General features: G+C 45.6%; 1 protein-coding gene across 2 annotated transcripts in view; it reads left to right on the forward strand.

Moving 5' to 3' along the window:
* Tex2 (testis expressed 2) overlaps positions 1-20093 on the forward strand; it is a 118948-nt gene that overhangs the window by 44487 nt on the left and 54368 nt on the right. For both annotated transcript variants that reach the window (XM_041635785.1, XM_041635786.1), the window contains exon 2: positions 4979-6647. In XM_041635785.1, the coding sequence (XP_041491719.1) occupies positions 5004-6647 (1644 nt within the window). In that variant the 5' untranslated portion in view covers positions 4979-5003. The remainder of the gene's footprint in view (positions 1-4978; positions 6648-20093) is intronic.

Consider the following 20093-nt stretch of genomic DNA (forward strand, 5'->3'; position numbering starts at 1 on the left):
TTTCTCAGTACCCATGTAGTGATGCACAGATGGAGACCAGAGGAAGGCTTTGGGGATCAGTTTTCCCTTCTCACCCTGTGGACTTCTGGGATTGAACTCAGGTCATCAGGCTTGGTGGCAAATGCCTTTGCTCTCTGAGCCACCTGCTTGCCCTTGAGAAGAAAACTTTGGTTCTGCAAAGTAACCTGGATGTTTTCTCTGCTTGTTTCTTTCTCTTCCCTGGACTTTTCCTTTTGACCTGTGCTTTCCCTGTATTTCATCTTCTTGAGTAGATCTTCTGATGATGCCAAATGGAGTGCTAAAGCACCTGAGTAATGGAGAAGGCTAACGTGTTTTCAGATCCTCCGTGCAGGCCTTTGGAGTCTGCCCCAGTACTGAGTTCCCTCCTTAATAATGTGTCTTCATTTCTTAAGGAAGAACGATGAACTCCTAATTTCAACAGCCTTGCATACCTCCCTGCAGCCAATCACCACCAGCTTGAAGGCTTCAAATGGTAGCACACACCTTACTTTACAACTGCTGGGCCTGACAGACAACCTGAGTTCCTGCCCCAGAACAAATGTGACAGAAGGAGAGAGGACAAGTTGTCTCTGACCTCCATGTGTGCACAGTGGCACATGTGCACACACACACAGATAAATAAAATGTAAAAAGAAAAGAAAGTGCCAATTTGCCAGGGTTGCTCATGTCTTGGAGGGCAAGGGGGAGTACTTCTAGGACCTTCCTTTTTTAAAATTTATTTTTATTTAACATGCATTGGTGTTTTGCCATGGGTGTTGAGCCCCCGGAACTGGAATTACAGACAGTTGTGAGCTGTCATGTGGGTGGGGTTTGGCTGGACACAGTCTCCAGCACACTGTGATCACAGCAGACCTGGTTAAACACATCACTGGCGGGATATTGCTCCTAATGGAGCCTGGTGAGAAGGCTAGTTTTCAAATCTAAAGACCCACTTCACACTACATGCAAAGGTCAGTGCAAGATTCCAACACTTTAAATTCTGCTGGTGGCTCTGGAAGGAGACGAGCAGAGAAGGCAATCCCAATTGGCATTTCAGCTCCCGAGGCTGAAGATTTTCTGATTTTTTTTTTTTTTTTTTTTTTTTTTTTACCTCCAGCCTGGATATAATTGAGTTTTAGCAGTAGAGGGCTCGAGGCTTGGCATTTTTTATGATGCTAGATTGTGGGATGGATAAGGAAGCCTTTCATTTCTCAGTACAACTGGTCACATGTTGCTGATTCAGAACTGAGCTCTTGGCTCATGGGGAAACATCGTGATGGAGCACAGAGGATAGCTACTGTGGCCAGAACAAAGCAATACAAAAGAGCTGTTTGCTGCTGTGTGATGCTGTGTGAAGGGTGTCCAGACCCAAGTGTTGGGAAGGCCACACCTAACCCTCTCATGATTGATGGGTGCTCGGGCGACCACACTATATTCCCAGTGTCAGTTGGGTGCACTTTCCTCTTAACCTTGCTGTCCTGCAAGACTGGCTGTAGGAAGCCAGCTGTGTTTGCCCTAGAGGCACTCTAAGGAGGACAGGCGGAGGTGGCTTGGAAGAGACCTGATGAAATGTCTGGAACCCAAACCATGGATTTACCAATGATTTGGCTCCTTAGAAGCCACCTTTGCTCGCCTAGTCTTATAGTGAGCCTAAGGAAGTGGGAACCCTAGACCTGGGCTCTAGTGAAACATAGGCTGATCCTTGCAAACTGGCGCTTTGATTCTACTTGCCCCTGAGCAGAAGCCCAAGTTCATCTACTCATCACAACAATCCGGGCTTGGAGAGTGTCAGTGTGTCCCAGCCTCCACTGGCTTGCATTAGTGAGACTAAGAATTGGAGTCAGTGTGGACTGGACATTGTTTACAATGAGCCTCTAAAGGTCTGAGGCTTGGCCCGACTGGCCTGCTCCGTCTGGTGGTCTGGCATCTAGTTCTATGTGGGGCTTAACTCAGGCTTTGACTGATAGGAACTTGGGGACAGGTTGATCAGAGATAATCTTATCAGAAATCTTTTTCAATTGGCAGGTCATGGGCCCCTGACTATCTGGAAGTTGTCTCTTAGTAGCCTCTGTACAGAATGGAGCAGGTGCCTGCCTTATTCCTAAGGTCTGGCCTAGAGGCCTAGTTGCGGAGGTAGCAGATTCCACTGATGTTTTAACCTTGGACTTTGACTAGTCTGGCCTTCTGCTTCAGCCAGACCTCTTCACCTCTGTTCTGCTTCCTAGGAGACCAACTTACACTATTCAGCCTCAAAATTGCATGCTTTGTCCTCAATTTGTGCCCATAGTCTCCTTCACTTGGCAGCCACTGTTCCTTATGAAACCACCTCAGAACAGCATAACCTTGTTTATGTTGGTGTTATCAAAACAACTTACTGAGAATTAGCCAGGACCAGACTTTCTTTTAAGATCACCACTACAATTTTTCTTTAAAATTACCCCCGAGGGGGGCTGGAGAGATGGCTCAGTGGTTAAGAGCACTGACTGCTCTTCCAGAGGACCCGGGTTCAATTCCCAGCACCCACATGGCAGCTCACAACTGTCTGAAGATCAGTTCCAGGGGATCTGACACTTCACACCAATGCACATAAAATAAAGTTAAATAAACCATAAAAATATTTAAAAAAAAAATTACCCCCGAGGGGCAGGAGAGACGGCTCAGTGGTTTAGAGCACAGACTGCTCTTGCAGAGGAGCCCGGCTCAGTTCTTAGCGTCCACATCATCAGGTAACTCACAAGTGTCTGTAACTTCAGTGGTTCTGAGGTCTCTGACTTTCTTGGGCACCCACATTAGCATATACATACCATGTGTGCACATAACCATACACATGTGTGTAATGAAAAGAAATCTAGAAAGAATTATTCTTAAAAAGCTAGGTAGAGCTGAGGACCAAACCCGGGGCCTTGCACTTGCTAAACAAGCACTCTAACACTGAGCTAAATCCTTAGCCCCTCTCATTGTTTCTGTTTCTTTGTCTTGTTCTCTTTATAACCCAACAGACCTATTGACATAAAGAGAGCAGGGAAGAGCTAGGCCTTGAATCCTAGTGCTCAGGAGGCAGATATAGACGTATTTCTATGAACTCAAGGCCAGTGTGGTCTACTTTGTGAGTTCCAGGCTAGCCAAGGCTACAATGGCAAGACCCTGTCTACAAACAAAACAAAACAAACCAGAGAAGAATTGTCCTGGAAGCTGAATTTCCAAGTTGTTGCCCGTTGCTGGATGTAAATTGCTGTGTTTGGTTGATGGAGTGCATTCTCTCTCTGTAGTCAGCCCCATAGGAGAGCCTGAAGGTCACAGAAGACTTTATGGAAGTCATTTCTCCCAGGGATTTGATGGTGAAAATACTGTGTTCATGTGGTATCTGTACCCTGTGTCTGGTACTCTTGCCATCGTTAGCAAATCCCCTCCCTCTGATGATCTCGGAGTAGCATTTCCACACCAGGTTCCATCTGTTCTTCTGTTGGTAGTATCAGCTCCAGGCACTTTGAACAGCAGGGTTTGGCAGAAAACTTGAATGTAGGCATAAGCAAGCAATTCAGTATTGATGGCCTGTGCTAGGCTGTTTATTTGTGTATGTGGTCACCTGTGAGCATAGACAAATAGGATTTCACATTTGGAAAATGCCCTAGGTCCCCATTTACAGATAATACTGAGACTGAGAGGCTGTAGCTTGATGGAACTTCAGCGTCCCCTAGGAAAGGCATAAGTATGAGCAGCCTGGTGCCCTGTGCAAGGCAGATAGGTGCCCTTTCCACTTGGCCATGATGCTTCTCTTGTACCTGGGGTCACCTCCCCCCCACTACTTCCTCTTGTCCTGCAGACAGAGAACAGACCTAGGGTCATACCATGTTCACACTGGTCATCCTGTCACTGCTGCTCACCAGTTCAGAGGACAGAACAGGTATCTAATGTTTCACCCTGGCCTTGTGTCCTCAGAACTCCTGATGTCTGTCCCATATCCTAGCTCCTGTGGGGGTATCTGTGTCCATCTGTAGAGGTCTGTCATGGTGCCTTGTGCCCAGCAAGTGGCCTGTAATTAACCAGGTGTGAGGCCTCACTACTGTCTCCCGCTTTTAAGACTTAAGGTGCTGAACAGGAGGACCATGCGTTTGGGGCCAGCCTGAGCCACATAGTCAGCTGCCCCTTAAAAGCCCAGTGATGTAAGATGTCATGAACTAGATGTCACAGGGGCACTTGGCATTATCTGTTCGTCTGAGCAGCTCTTCAGGGGCCATCTCCTTTCCACCTAGCTATTAAGCTCCAGAATGGCAAAGAGCCTGACTCCCATGTCTGCCTATCGTCCCCAGTGGCATTCGTGCTTGCTAGTAGGCTACCACAGTGACACTCAGCTTTCTTCCATTTGAGTAGATGCTTGCTTTACCTGAGGCCTCATCATAGCTGCCTAAATGCCCTGACGGTGTGGCACTTGGCATGTGAGAACGGAGATCACAGCAGTTAGTTTCTAATTTCTCCACTTGGATGTTTTGCCACTTAGTGCAATGCAAGGCAGTGTGGGTGCTGTGGGAGATCGAGGCCCATTAGTAAGGCTGCTGTGAAATACAGTGGGAACAGTAACTCTCTGGGTTAGCTTTTCACAGGTGGAACACCACTGGGGAGATTCTTATTTCAAGAGCCTTCAACCCAGCAGGATACTTCGTTTTAGCTTGGCAGGAGAGACCCAGTGACAGAAAGGAGCCAGTTAAGAGGGAGGGAGTGGTTATTCGGCAGTTGTGAGTGAGACAGATTGTTTGGCATTTATAATGCTGGTGTGTGGTTTGCTCATAAAAGAGAATGCCTAGCCGGAATTTATCTAGTGAAAATTAAACTATTAAACCTTCCGAAGCGAGAAACTATGGCCATCTGCCCTGTAAAAGCATAATCACCTCTAAGCCGAGCTTTATCCGGCGTGGATCTGCATGCGGCCCTGTCGCCTGTGGAGAAGCCACCCTCTGACTTCTGCTTTTCTTGTTTTCAGAGCCTGAGCCCTTGTGAAGCTGGCAATGACAAGTCTGAATGGTCGCCATGCCGAGAAAACCATTGACATGCCAAAACCATCAACCCCCAAAGTGCACGTACAGAGGTCCGTGTCCCGAGATACCATCGCCATTCATTTCTCGGCATCCGGGGAGGAAGAGGAGGAAGAGGAGGAGGAGTTCAGGGGGTACCTGGAGGAGGGGCTAGATGACCAAAGCATTGTAACAGGGCTTGAAGCCAAGGAGGACCTGTATCTTGAACCCCACGGTGGCCATGACCCTGTGGGCCCTGTTGCCGCGACCATCCCAGCAGATGGACTGTTTGTATCTGAGGGCCCTGCCATTTTGCCCGTCTCTGAGAACACTGTAAAGCTGCTGGAGCCCCCTGCTCCGGCAGTGCAAGTATTAAGTACAGTGCCACTGGCTCTGTCCCCAGGGTCGTCTTCATCTGGGCCCTTAGCTAGCTCTCCCAGTGTGTCATCCCTCTCTGAGCAGAAAACCAGTTCTTCATCCCCATTGTCTTCTCCTTCCAAGTCCCCTGTCCTTTCATCCAGTGCCTCGTCCTCCGCGCTTTCCAGTGCTAAGCCCTTCATGAGCCTGGTGAAGTCCCTGTCAACTGAGGTGGAGCCAAAAGAGTCCCCCCACCCCCCACGGCACAGGCACCTGATGAAGACCCTGGTCAAGTCCCTGTCCACAGACACCTCCCGTCAGGAGTCAGATACCGTGTCCTATAAGCCCCCTGACTCCAAACTCAATCTGCACCTGTTCAAACAGTTCACGCAGCCACGGAACACAGGTGGAGACTCCAAGACTGCGCCTTCTTCCCCACTGACTTCGCCCTCTGACACCCGCTCCTTTTTTAAAGTGCCCGAAATGGAGGCGAAAATCGAAGACACTAAACGACGCCTTTCCGAAGTCATCTATGAGCCCTTCCAGCTCCTCAGCAAAATCATCGGGGAGGAAAGTGGCAGCCACAGGCCCAAAGCCTTATCTTCAAGTGCTTCAGAACTCTCCAACCTGTCCAGTTTGAATGGGCACTTGGAAAGCAATAACAACTACAGCATCAAGGAGGAAGAGTGTGACTCCGAGGGGGACAGCTACGGCAGTGACTCCAACACTCCCAGGAGTGAACACTCGAAGCCCACCGAGGAAGCTGGGAAAGAAGAAGAGCCTAAGGGATCCCAAGGGAGCAGTCTGAAGGATTTAGGACTGAAGACAAGTTCTCTTGTGCTTGAGAAATGTTCTCTGTCTGCCTTAGTGAGCAAAGAGGACGAAGAGTTCTGTGAACTGTACGCTGAGGACTTTGAGCTGGAGCCTGAGGGCGAGGGGAGACTTGATAAGCCCCGAGATGTCCCCCTCAAGCCAGAGGTGCTTGCCGATGATGGCTTGGTTCTGGACAGCGAGGACGAAGCTGACTCAGCCACCCAGCACCAGGAGTTACCAGTGAAGACGTTGGGCTTCTTTATAATGTGTGTCTATGCGTACCTCATCCTTCCCCTCCCCTACTACATGAGCGGGCTCTTCCTGGGCATTGGCCTTGGGTTCATGACTGCTGTTTGCGTGATCTGGTTTTTTACACCACCAAGTGCTCATAAATACCACAAATCACATAAAACTCTGCAACACTGGAACACAAGATCCTTGGACATCAAAGAGCCTGAAATACTGAAGGTAAGCCTCCCTCCAGCCTCTGGCAAGCACAGTGAGTGATGAGTGAACTTACGTGTTTAAGCTAATGGCTCAAGGTGTTCGCATCAGGGGTGTCTCTCTCTTCTCCAGGAAGCCACACTACTCCCCTGGAAACCTTATAGATCATGTTTATCTGTGTACCCATAGCTTTTTGAAGTTCTCCATGGCCCCAGAAAGCTACACTGTTATCTAGTTCCTACTTAGGTCTGTCCTTCAGTTAGCCAGGTCTACATTTTGAAGATCTATCCTGACTGAATGTTAGGATTCTATATTCATATTTTTCAGACAGTCTCACTCTGTAGTTCTGGTTGTTCTGGAATTTACTCTGTAGACCAGTCTGGCCTCGAACTTGCAGAGATCTGTCTGTCTCTGCCTCCTGGGTGCTGGAATTAGAGGCGTGCAGCACCACCATGCCTGGTAGGATTATGTTTTTAAGATTCTGGCTTCAGATTCAATGCTCATAGAATTGTAGGAGAGGGTCAAGAGGAAAGAGACTAGTTAATGTCGGTTGGTGACACTTGCTGCCAGCTTGTCTCTACACACAGTATGGGCTCTACAGGTATGGGCTGAGGAAAGATGTCAATTCCTGTGCATGCTCTGTCAGGCCGGGGCCTCCAGGGTATGGGTTTTATGGGATGATCTTTTGTGGTTCAAGATTTTTATTTCTGCATATTTGCATTTTTCTGGTTGTTATGTATACATCATAAGATTTGTAGCATATAACTATGGTTGTCACCTGGCATGGTGGTGGCACACATCTATAATTTCAGCATTTGAAGGGCAGAAGCAGGAGGATTTCTGTGAGTGTGAGGCCAGACTGGTCTACATAGGGAGTTCCAGGCTATGACTATATAGTGAGACCCTGTCTCAAAACAAAACAACAGAACAACAAAAAGCAGCTGGTACTGGAGATGTGGTTGAGAGCAGGCACTGCTTCTTCAGAGTCGTGTTTGGGTCCCAGCACCAATGTCAGACCAGCTCACAGTTGCCGTTAACTTCAGCCCCAGGGGATCCAAGGCATCTGGGCTTGGAAAGCACCTGTGCACACAAAGGCATGTGCACATAGCTATCCACATACATATAATATGTAAAAATTAAAATCTAAAACAAAATATAGTTGTCATTTATATAGTTTGAGTTACATAAGGTGTGGAATCAGGAACGTTTAAAGGTCACTGCTGTATAAAAGTTGTCAAGATCAACCACACCGGTTCCCTGTTGCCATTATTTTTTTCCAGTTTTACACATGAGGAGACAGGGACTTTCGTCCCAAGTTTTTTGAGCCCAATGTGATTCCCCCCTTCCCATGGCATGGCTCTGCAGAAAGTTCATTCCCAAACTTTTTCCTGAGAATCCCTTGATGTCCTTACAAGTATTCAAGATGAATCTATTGTCTTGGAGCAGTTTTGAACCTTATTGATCATAACCTTTAGCTCTTCAAGTTATAAGCTTGTTTGATCTGTGTTAAATTTCTATATTTTTTCCTTTTCTAAATAATACTCTAGAAATGACAACATGATCTCTCTTTATTGTAAAACAAAAACCAGCCGGGCGGTGGTGGCGCACGCCTTTAATCCCAGCACTCGGGAGGCAGAGGCAGGCGGATCTCTGTGAGTTCGAGGCCAGCCTGGTCTACAAGAGCTAGTTCCAGGACAGGAACCAAAAGCTACGGAGAAACCCTGTCTCGAAAAATCAAAAAAAAAAAAAACCAAAAAACAAAACAGAACACCTGGGGTAGGATGGGCGGGGGGGGGGGGGGGGGGGCTCTTCCAAGATTCTATTTGTTGTTTTCTGGCTTCTTTACCTTTCTTTCTTACCCAAAGGAAGACAGAGGGAACTCAAAGAAAAAAGATTATTCTTCATCAAAGCTGTGTTGATTTGCTGTATTTACCCTAGCTTTTTATAAGTTCTGAAGCTGTGTCTGTACCACACATGTGCAGACTGCCCCTCTGTTCTGTTTGATTTCATGTGATCATATATCTTACAGCCTGACCTCTTTTCTTTCTTCCACATGGCAGTTTGTTATGAGACAGTTTCTTTTTTTATGGGAAGCTGGTGTTGGCTCTGAGGATGTGACACCCTTAGCTTGGCATGAATATGTGGAGTAGAGCAAAATGACTCATGCAAGGTGGCTCCACTCTTTTAGAAGGGTGCTGCTGTGACTACCTGATGTACACGCACTCTAAGTGACTTAGTACTAATTTTAGCAAAGAAAAATGGTGTCTGTGTTAGTCCCAGAGCTACTAAGTGGAACATTTGATTTCAAACCTTTGAACATTCATTTGTCCTAGGAAATTTATAATTTTAATACAGTCAGTCTCTAGTATTGATCCAGTCAGTCACTGTTGTGGGTGGACAGTTTACCAGCTGCCCGGGGGGACACTTTGGTGGTATTTAAGTGTTCCTGTGGTCAGCTTGCTTTAATCCAGTGAGTGAGACGGTAAAGGTAGAATGCTAGGCATGGGTGTGAGCAGAGGCACAGAAATGGTTGCTGTGCACTGCTATGCAGTCTAGGTGTGTGTTTCCATCTGTTTTCTGTTGCTAATTACAAAACACCCAGGCTAGGTAAGTCAGAAAAGGGTGCCATATTTGGTGGTACACACCTGTAATTTCAGCATTTGGGAAGCAAAGGCAGGATGCTTTTAAATTTGAGGGAAGAAAGGTTGTTATTTTGGCTTATGGTTGTAGCCCAGAGTTGAAGGACTTATCTGGGAAAGGCCTTCTTCCTGACAGAGTGCTGAGGCACATGGGCCATCCTTCCTGGGTGACAGGGGACACTGGACTGGTATTCTTCCCTGTCTTTCAGAGCCACCAGATTTCAATCCTGGGCTTCCATTGGTGGCTTTATCTAATCTGTCACTTTTCAAAGGCCCTACCACCCAAACTCAAGGTCAGACCCAGTTCCCATCCTGCCAATACCTCACAATGGATTGTGTTAATTCTTCTTTACATTGGCCCATAACTTGCTTGAAATGTTTTCATTACTAATATGTATAACTGTATTTTAGCCTGGACTCTTACTTGGTGTGTACTGCTGCTTTTAGAGACTGGCTAAATATGCTGTTTAGAAAATGGGACACTAGCCTAGCCGTGTGGTGGTGTCACACACCTTTAATCCCAGTCATAGGCAGGTGGATCTCTATGAGTTCGAGGCCAGCCTGGGCTACAGAGTGAGTTCCAGGACAGGCTCCAATGCTACACAAAGAAACTCTGTCTTGAAAAACCAAGAAAAGAAAAGAAAAGAAAAGAAAAGGGGACACTGGGCTGGAGTGGTGACTCACTTGCAGAGGACCCAGGTTCAGTTCCCAACCTGAAAGGTAACTCACAGTCATCTGTAACTCAAGCCCCAGGGGATTCAGTGCTCCGTTCTCACCTCTGAGGGCACTAGACATGTATGTGGTGCACAGACATACATCTAGGCAAAATGCCTGTATACACAAACACAATAATTAAATCCCTTAAAAATCTAGTGTAGAGGGGCTGGAGAGATGGCTCAGTGATTAAGAGCACTGACTATTCTTCCAGAGGACCTGGGTTCAATTCCCAGCACCCACTTGGCAGCTTACAACTGTAACTCCAATTCCAGGGCTTCTAAGACCCTCGCACAGACATACATGCAGGCAAAACACCAATGCACATAAAATAAAAATTAAATAATTAAAAATCAAGTGTAGGGAAGGAACATTGCTGTGTGTTAGAAGGGCGTTATTTGGGCTGCGAATTGTCAATGCAAGTGATTCAGGAGCTTTTTTTTTTTTTTTTGGAGTGAGGCCATTTTTTCCCCTTGGGGATTTGGACCCTAATGTGATGAGAAAAGGGAAGTGTCCTGAGTCCAGCTTTGGCCTTCCATCTTGTGTTTCTCACTGGACTTGTGTGCTCTACTCTCCAAATGCCAGCTTGAGTCAAACACAGGCAGTTTGTCTCTTGAGCACACAGCAGAATATGGGTGTTGTAGGCGGGTCGGTGGCCCCTATACTTGTCCATTCAGGGGCCCTGGACTTTTGCTGTCCTGTTCTTCCACCTTTTTCTTCAAAGGTAGTAAGTATCTTTGAGTGTGAACAGTATAGTCTCACTGCAGCAGAGAAGTAGCCGTAGATAGCAGAGCAATAGATTCATGTGGCTGTCTTTACAGTTGACCAAGCCCCGTCATAGGGGTTAAGAGTTATTTCATGCGGTGTTTTGGCATAAAGGAAAAACATACCTACTTATATGTCTAGACCTAGAAGTGACATCTCTCATCTGTTCATACTGCACTGGGTGAACTTAGTTACCCAGGCCTCTACAATGGAAATACCCTGGGCAGGCAGCTTCTGGCTCACTTCCGTCTAGCTGTAGTCACATGTCACATGCTTACTGTCTGGCTTCCATGGAGCTGTGTGCTTCACAATGGCATAGGGTATGTTCATCAGCCATGTGTGTCCTCAGCACCCACTGTGTGTTAGGTGAGTCGTGGGTCTGTGAATGAGTAAGAATTTAGTCAGTGGAAGTGGGGCCAGGTTAGAACTGCCAACGCTGACCCTGAAGGCCTACATCAGCCAGCCAAGCCCAACTCCTCTTCTACTTCCAGGTCTGTCTGTGCCTGTGAAGTAATACAGGAGCCATGGTTTGGTTGTGGTTTACTCCCAGTGAAATGCAGGTTGAAATTTAATTTCCATTGTAACTGTGTTGAGAGATAATTAGAAGTTGGGTATGGTGGTACATGCCTATAATCCCAGCACTTGTAACACTATGTTTTGTTTTGGTTTTATTTTATTTTGTAAGACAGGTTTTGTCTGTAGTTTTAGAGCCTGTCCTGGAACTAGATCTTGTAAACCAGCTGGCTTCGAACTCCCAGAGATCTGCCTGCTTCTGCTTCCCAAGTGCTGGGATTAAAGATGTGTGCCACCACCACCCAGCAGCACTATGGAGGTGTAGGCTGGACACTTGCAAGTTCAAGGTCACCCAAGATATGTAGAAGTTGAAACCAGTTTAGATTTCAGGAGACCTTGTTGTGGTCCATACCGGTAACTCCATCACTTGGGAGGCAGAGAGGTAGGAGCATCACAAGCTCAAAGCCAACTTGGACTACATAAGTTCTAGACTAGCCTAGGCAAATAGCAGGACCTTGTCTCAAAAGGAGAAAAAAAGTAATTGGATCATGAGAGTTCTATCCTCATGACAGGATGAATGTAGCTTCTATAAGAGTGGGTTAGTTATCACCAGAGCAAGTTGCTCTGCAGCCAGCCAGATACTTTCCCTTTTTGTCTCTCGAACAGGTATCTTTCTTCTTCATGAGCCCATCTTCTCTTACTACCTTACTCCTGGGTGGAGCAGCCTACCCTTCCCCACCCCAGAAGCCGAATAGACGTGACACTATCTTGGACTTTGCCTCTGCTCTAAATGAAAAGTACACTTTAAAAAGTGTATTGATGGAACTGGGCCTCGTGGCACAGCCCTGTGATCCCAGCTGCATAGGAGGCTGAGGTTAGAGGATCCAAGTTCAAGGCTTACCTGGGCTGCAAAGTAAGTTTGAGGTCACCCTGGATAACTTAGTGAAAAAAAGACCTGGGGATGTAGCTCAATGGTACCCACACACCTGCAGGTTCTAGGTTCAACCCCCAGTACCACCAAAGGAATTCAAACAATAAAATGAATACATAATGCAGATTGAATATTCCAATCTGTAGGCCTGTGTCTGGTGAGTAGAAATATCTCCTTGTTGAATAGTTTAGTTTGAGCTATTAGTTATCTGGTTTGAGTTATTTCCCATGGATCTGTTACTGTTAGGTTTTGTAACGAATAAAGTGATGCAATCTTGAGGGCAAGTATGGAAACTTAAAACACTCCCGAAACTTTACAGTAGGCCGTAAGGCCTATCCTGCATATTCCATGCCGTAAGATTCCAGGAGTGTCCAACTTTTTGATATTGCAATGACTTTGTCATCTGCAAATGTGTTGAGCCATACTCATAGCTATCCTGGGTGCAATGGCCTTTGGGCCATAGCTTGCACACACCTATAAGCCACCTTCGTCTGTGAACCAGTTGAATTGGAACTGGATTGTTCGTGGGCTATTTTAGCACTTGAGAGCCTGAGGCTTGAGGATCACAAGTTTAAAGCTATCGTGGGCTACCTAGGGATACCCTTTCTCAACAAAATCAAACTTAAGAGACTATTGGAGGAGAACACATGTTTTTAAGCTTCTGGGTCATATCGGTTTTCATTGGTAGGAAATACTTCCAGCCTTCATGGGGCAGTCTGGCTCCATTATTGGCCCTATGAACAATGTTAGGAGCACAATAGTTTCTCTTTTTTGTGAGTTCAGATGATGAGACAGAAAAGGGCAGATGTTCCAGTATAATTGCATCCATACTGTAGACATGTATTTAAGCGAGGTGGCTTAGCAAGTGCTACCAAGCCTGACAACCTAGAATCCACATGGTAGAGGGGGAGAACCAGCCCCTGCAAGAAGTTGTCTTCCAACTTCTATGTGTACACGTAGTTCCCCACATACACAAACACGTGCATACAATAAACAAACATTTAAGCACATACAAAACATGGTGCTTTACCGGTGGTCAGTATGGAGTCACTAATCCAAAAGGCCATCCTGCAGCCAAGTAGTAGCTATTTTCAAAGACAGCTTTGCCTGACTGGGGGCACAGTACACCGTTTACTCCCAGCCCAACTGATCGTCAGTCATACTGACTGAAGCACAGAGAAAAAGGGCCTCTGTGGAACCCACGGACTGTCACAAAGGCTACAGAACTCCTGGACCAGAGCATGCTTATTTTAAGGTGTGGGAGTTGAGGCAAATGAGAAACAGCCGGTAGGAGAAGGACTTCCTCGGGCACCTAGCCTAGGGACACAGAAGCATGAAGACAGCAGCTACCAGACATGAAACCTGATGGGCTGGGTAAGGTAACTCAAGGCAGCTCTTGTGTGCCATGGGCTCCAAGAATGTCACAGTGCAAATCCCTCTTTATCATATGCTTCTGTAGTTGATATTTTGGGTGCTCAGCTAAATGTCCTGGGCTGGAATCCCTGAAAGGAGTGTGTCAGGACCTGGAAGGCTGGGTGTTAGTTAGCCGTTGCCCTTAGGATTGCTATGGATCATTCCCAACCAAATTGGGTGGGCCTCCTGAGCATGTATTGTCCCTTGGCCAGGGGTGTATTTCATCCAGTGCCTATCATACATGTCAACTTTCCCACTTGTTTATAATGAAAAACTTCCCAAGATTCCATAAGGTTCTTGGATTTATGCTGGAGTGTGACTCAGATGCAGTTTTGAATTATATTCATGAGCAAGTTCCCCACTCCAGAGCAGTAGGATGTCTGTTCCCAGAGTAAGGACTGCCTAGAGGGTTGACTAAAATTATTTTTGCCTTTGCAGAGACTAATAAAAATGAATCTTGGGAAGCCTTTGTTTGGCAGCATTAGATATAATAAGAGGGACGGGTTGTTTTTAATAAAATACAGGATTTGGTTTTGATATATAAAGGAGTAATTTTGCACCATGCAACTTGCCTGTAATCCCAACATGGTGAGAGGCAGGAGGATCAGGAGTTCAGGGCCAACTTTAGATACATAGCAAGTTCAAAGACAGCTTGGGCGACATTAGAGCCTATCTCAGGCAAAACCCACAACAGGAAGGAACATCAGGAGTGATTTTGGAGCCAGAACAGTGATTTTGGCACATGGGAGACTGAGGGAAGATCTTGAGTCAGAAGCCAAGGTGGTCTCAAAAAACCGAAAGCTGGGCTGGAGAGATGGCTCAGAGGTTAAGAGCATTGCCTGCTCTTCCAAAGGTGGTACTGAGTTCAATTCCCAGCAACCACATGGTGGCTCACAACCATCTGTAATGAGGTCTGGTGCCCTCTTCTGGCCAGCAGGCATACACACAGACAGAATATTGTATACATAATAAATAAATAAATATTTTAAAAAAAACGAAAGCTGGGCTGGAGAGATAGCTCAGTGGTTAAGAGCTCTTTATGTTCTTCCAGAGTACCTGAGTTCAGTTCCCAGCACCTGTAACTCCAGTGCCAAGAGATCTGATAATCCTATTCTGACCTCTGTTGCACCTGAACATACACATAGCATAATTTAATGTGTATACATACACACACCTTTTTGTTTATTTTAGGCAGGGTCCTACTATGTAACCCTGGCAAGCCTGGAACCTGCTGTGTAGACTAGCTTAAACTTGTAGAGATCTGCTTGCCTCTGCTTCCTGAGGGAAGAAAAGAAATCTTAACAAATCAACAAGGGGTTGGGACTTAGCTCAGTGGCAGGTAGAATGCTTGCTGGCCGTAGGGTCAATCCTCAGCTCCAGGGGTGGGGGTGGGAAGGAACTGGAGTATAGCTGGTTGGTAGAACACTTGTCTAGCATCGTTTAGTTCCTAACCTGCCTCCCCTCCCAAATTAGTTTTGCTTTCTGGTGGTAAGTAGGTGTAAGAACTATAGAAGCATTTTCTCTTCTGCTTCTGTAATAGATCACTTGACTTTTTATGTGTGGCTTTTATAAACATGGCTAATTCCTAGTGCACCTTGTTCAGGCTCTGGAGAGATGGCTGAGGGGTTATAAAGCCCTACCCCCTCTTGTGGAGGACCTGAGTTCCACTCCTAGCATTTGTGTTGGTTGACTCACAGCAGGCTGTAACTCCAGCTCTAGGGAATCTGATGCCTTCTTCTGACCCCCACAAGCACCTGCCCTCCAGTGCAGACACCCTCCATCACACACATGGTTTGAAAAGAATTCAGGTGAGGTGCTTCTGTGCAAATGCCTCACATGTAGGCATGCAACTTGTGTTTTTATGTTTGTTTGTTTTTTGAGACAGGGTTTCTCTGTGTAGCCCTGGCTATCCTGGAATTCACTCTGTAGACCAGGCTAGCCTCCAACTCAAAGATTCACCTGCCTTTGCCTCTCAAGTGCTGGGATTAAAGACGTGTGCCACCACCACCTAACTGTACCTTGTGTTTTAAGGTTGGTTAAAGGTAACTGTATGGAGTATTCCTGAATTCCACAGGCACAGTGTAGTTAATGATGATAGGTGACCCCAGAACTTGTTTTTTGGACTTTTACTTTTTAACTTATTTATTTATTTATTTATTTATTTATTTATTTATTTATTGAGACAGGGTTTCTCTGTAGCTTTGGAGCCTGTCCTGGCATTAGCTCTTGTAGACCAGGCTGGCCTCAAACCCACAGAGATCCGCCTGCCTCTGCCTCCCGAGTGCTAACTTTTATTATAAAAAAATTTTAAGCATATACATAAGTAAGGAGACATTATTAATATAATGGTTCTTCACACCTACCCAGTACCACTTACAATAACACTACACTTAGCCAAGTTCTTCCCTTTCTCCCTCCCTCCCTCCTTCTCTCCCTCCCTTTCTTCCTTCCAACAGAGTCCATCATGATTGTTCTTGAACTCACTATGTAGACCAGGCTGGCCTAACCTTGAACTCACATAGATCTATCTACTTCTGCCTCTAGAGTGTTGGATTAGAGGTGCACACCACCACACCCAGTCTTTTTGCCAATTTTCAGTTCACTAATTTACTATATGACTGGCTAATATTCTGGTTCAACTGTGCATAAACACATAGATCCTAGAAATGATTGGGTTCTAGATAGTTATCCTAGGAGCATCCTCTTTGCTTCTGTTCTGGGTATCAGCCATGGAGTAAAGAAAGATTGTGAGTGCGATGGGCTAAAGACTTCTCAAATTGTGTGTTGTTTTTTTTTTTTAGAATAGTAAGGCATTAACTGAAAAATGCCACCTATGTTTTCACCTCTAAGTTTATATTTGATATTTATATTTAGAAAAGTACAAGTTGGGCATTATAGCTTGAAATTTTAGCATGTGGGAAGCTGAGGTAGGAGAACCACAAGTTCAAACCAAGCCAAGATGTTGACAGAAGTTTCTGTCCTGCCTGGTCCTGCAGCTGTTCAGTCCCAAAGAAACTCACAGAGGCTTATATTAATTATAAACTGTTGGGCCTATTAGCTCAGGCTTATTATTAACTAGCTCTTATATTTAAATTAACCTGTAATTCTTATCTATGTTTAGTCAAATGACTTGGTACCTTTTCTCAGTAAGGCATTCTCAACTTTCTTCCTCTGAGATGGTTTGCAACTTCATCTCTGCCTTCCCTCGTCCCAGAATTCTCCTTGTTTGTTTGTCCCACCTCTACTTCCTGCCTGGCTACTGGTTTTATTGAATCAATGTGGGTGACAAATCTTTATGCACAAGAGCATTATTCCACAGCACCAATAATACATAGTTGCAGGCCAGCCTGGGCTAAGAGTGACCCTGTCTAAAGTGAATCCTGTCCTCTTCCCTTCAGAAGAAAAGTGCAAAATCCTCAGAAGATTGTTCTTACTGTACAGTCGTTAGCCTTCCAGGAAAAGTTTGCCGTTACCCAAAGTGGTTCCAGGGCATGTGTGTGTGAGTGGTGTTTGTGTTGAATGTCTGTGTGTCGTGTGTTGAGTGTGTGTTATATGTGTGTTGCGTATGTGTGTATGTTGTGTATGAGTGTTGTGTATGTGAGTGTGTTGTATGTATTGAGGATATGTGTGTGTTGTGTTAGTGTATGTGTGTAAATGAGTGTTGCATGTGTGTTCAGTGTGTGAGTGTTGTGTGTATCGAGTATATGTGTTGTGCGTTTAGTGTGTGTATGTGTGTGAGTGTTGTGTGTTCAGTGTGTGAGTGTTAGGTGTTGAGTGCATATGCATGTGTGTATGCACAGGTGCAGGTGTGTGTGTGGTGTTGGAGCCCAGGCCAGTCTTCTTAACTCACTGCTTTGTTCCTCCCCTTCTCTCAGTGGTATACAGTTATTAAAAAGAAAATGTTAGTTTTTTTGTTTTTATCTGTATTTTTGCCTCTTTCTAGGTTAAAAAAAAGTGACAAAGCTTTGTGATAGTTGACACATAGATGATCATATGACCTTTGGCTATAAACATCAGAAATTATCTAGTTGATCATGAAATATAGGTTTATATCCATTATTACTAACACTAAGCTTCAGTCTAAGAATATATGTGGTGCCTTAGGTTGTCAGCTAAAGATGGTGTGAGGAGAGGCTGGGGAAATAGCTCAATCCATAAAGCCCTTGCCACACAAGCCTGATGACCTCAGATCCAAAGGACAGAAAAGGTACAAGGAGAGAATCTGTTCCAGAGTGGTCCTCTGAAACACACTACACACACGCCACACACACGCCACACACACACACACACACACACGCCACACACACACACACACACACACACAAGAGGGGGAGGGAGGGAGCGCGAGAGAGAAATAAAACTAAAAGTTTAAAAAGGTAGCATGACAGTAGCATGACTATAGTAAAAATTGGTAAAAAAGGTGAATTTTGTCCTCTTTTTTATTTATTGTGTATGAATTATAAGTGAAGGTAAATATTGTTGGCACATATTCAGAAATTGCTTGACTGATAGGACAGGCGATCTGGAAAGCTGGAGGCTACCATCTTATTTGTTTGCTGATCTATTATTAACAAGCCATATCTGATGTTTATTATGTATGAACATAAATAGGACCTTGGTTATCTCAGTGGTTCATCTAAGATCATTTAATTTGTCTCCTAATCTGAGTGCTTCTTATCTCCTGCTCTGTTACATCCCGCCAGTGCTCTATAATAAAATGCATTACAATTAAAAACTCACATGAGCTTGGGAGATGTTCCTGTGGAGGATAGAAAGGCTCGGATAAAGTCTGTGGCTTAGCCAGGACGCCAGTGATTCCAGTGGTGGGCTGTGAAGGTGACCTTGAAGCAGTCAGTTGGAGGCTGTGGACAGTATTGATGCTCTGCTAATGGAGTCCCCTCCTCTTTCTCTATCGTGTCTTTCATTCAGTATTATGTATTTTAAATATTGGCTGGCTGCTTGAGGCTATCACTCCTCATATGAATTTTGTGTGTCTGTAGGTTTGCTTTATCTTTGTTGGGTAAAATTAAAATTGTACCAAAGTTCAAAAGTGTGTGTTAGACTCTTTCTTCCCTAGTCTCCAACCCTAGGATCTTTAATGCTGTTTTAATAGGTGACTCTGGTTCTTAAGCTTCAATGTATCGAAAGGGGGCTAACCCCAGTTAGTTCAGAGTTCTATTTGTTTCATTTGTGGGCAAAGGAAGTTCATTTCAGAGGTGGATGTCAGCAGTGGTGGCCTCAGGTCGTGGCATCAGCCTTTTCTCTTTAAGGCCTCTCTTTTGATAGATGAAGGGATGAGCAGGCATCCGAGTGACAAGCAAGTCCCTGTGCCAGTGCAGCCGCAGGGTAATAACATGCTGCCGTGTTTCTGGTGTCAGCCCAGGCACCACACAGAGGACTCTCGTTGCTTCCTGGGGCCAGAGGATCAACGCTTTCCTCTGCTTAGCTCAACATCAAGCTGAGCAGGGGGAGCACTGGCCTTGAACACCTCCCTGGCACTGTGATTAAGAGTGAGCACAACAGTTTCTCTAGACTTCATTATTTTGTAAAAGGTTAATTGTAGCTTTTAATCTTTCCCAGAATTAAATGGACCCCTCTCTAGGTTATGGTTTGCACGGCCAGCCAAACGTGGCTTCTGAGTCTAGCAGAGAATTGAAGAAACCTCTAACCTTTTCTAAATGCCCTCACAGGACCAGACTGCGGGCCAGATAGCTGCAGCCTGCTGACTAGGTCATTGTCCCAGAGGCGTGCGCTGTCTCCATTAGAACGGTTCCAGGTTCAGAAAGAAACGAGGCTTGTCTGACACCTCAGTAGTGTGAGTGGAGAGATGGCAGATCTTGGAGTGAGGCACTAGCTGTGTGTCACAGATCTTTATGCCCACGCCATGCTGCATAACAAAATGGAGTTGGAGAAATACCTTACTTGGTAAGTTTAGGGTGAAGAATGTGAGGACAGGTGAGTAGGGGTCAGCAGTTTGCATGGGGGACAGAGTAGGGCTCTGTGCTGCTCTCAAGGTTGCATATCTGACTGTTCAAGTCTGGAAATTTCACATGCAGCTTATCGAGGGAGTAAGTCAAGTCCCGGGGGAATGTTGACAAACTTATTGTAGGAAAAGGTGATTCGATTTGTGTTGGGAAATTGCATTTTGCAAGGAAAATCTTGTTTGAAGTATTGGGGTATCTCAGGGTAGACTCTGGGGGCAGCAGATCAGAGTTGAGTCTGGACAGCATCTTGACCTGAGCAAGGCCGGTGCATGCCCGGGTTGCCCGTCTACTGTGATCCGGCAGCAGTTCCTTTTGCTCTGAGCTCCTTATTTTCTTACTCCATGAAACGTTATGTACCTCCACTTCTATTCCTCCCGTGAGGACAGTGACCAAGTAGTTGCTCAGCTGTTCCTTTGATGTCCCCAGAAGTGCAGTGGACACTGTACTTAAGGGCTGGTGTGGGGAGGGAGAGCTCCAGCCCTTCTGCTTGTGAGTTCTAAGGACTTCATTT

The sequence above is a fragment of the Microtus oregoni genome, unplaced genomic scaffold (genome assembly GCF_018167655.1).
Source record: "Microtus oregoni isolate MIOR12 unplaced genomic scaffold, Mior012 000048F_ref0000485, whole genome shotgun sequence".
NCBI lineage: Eukaryota > Metazoa > Chordata > Mammalia > Rodentia > Cricetidae > Microtus > Microtus oregoni.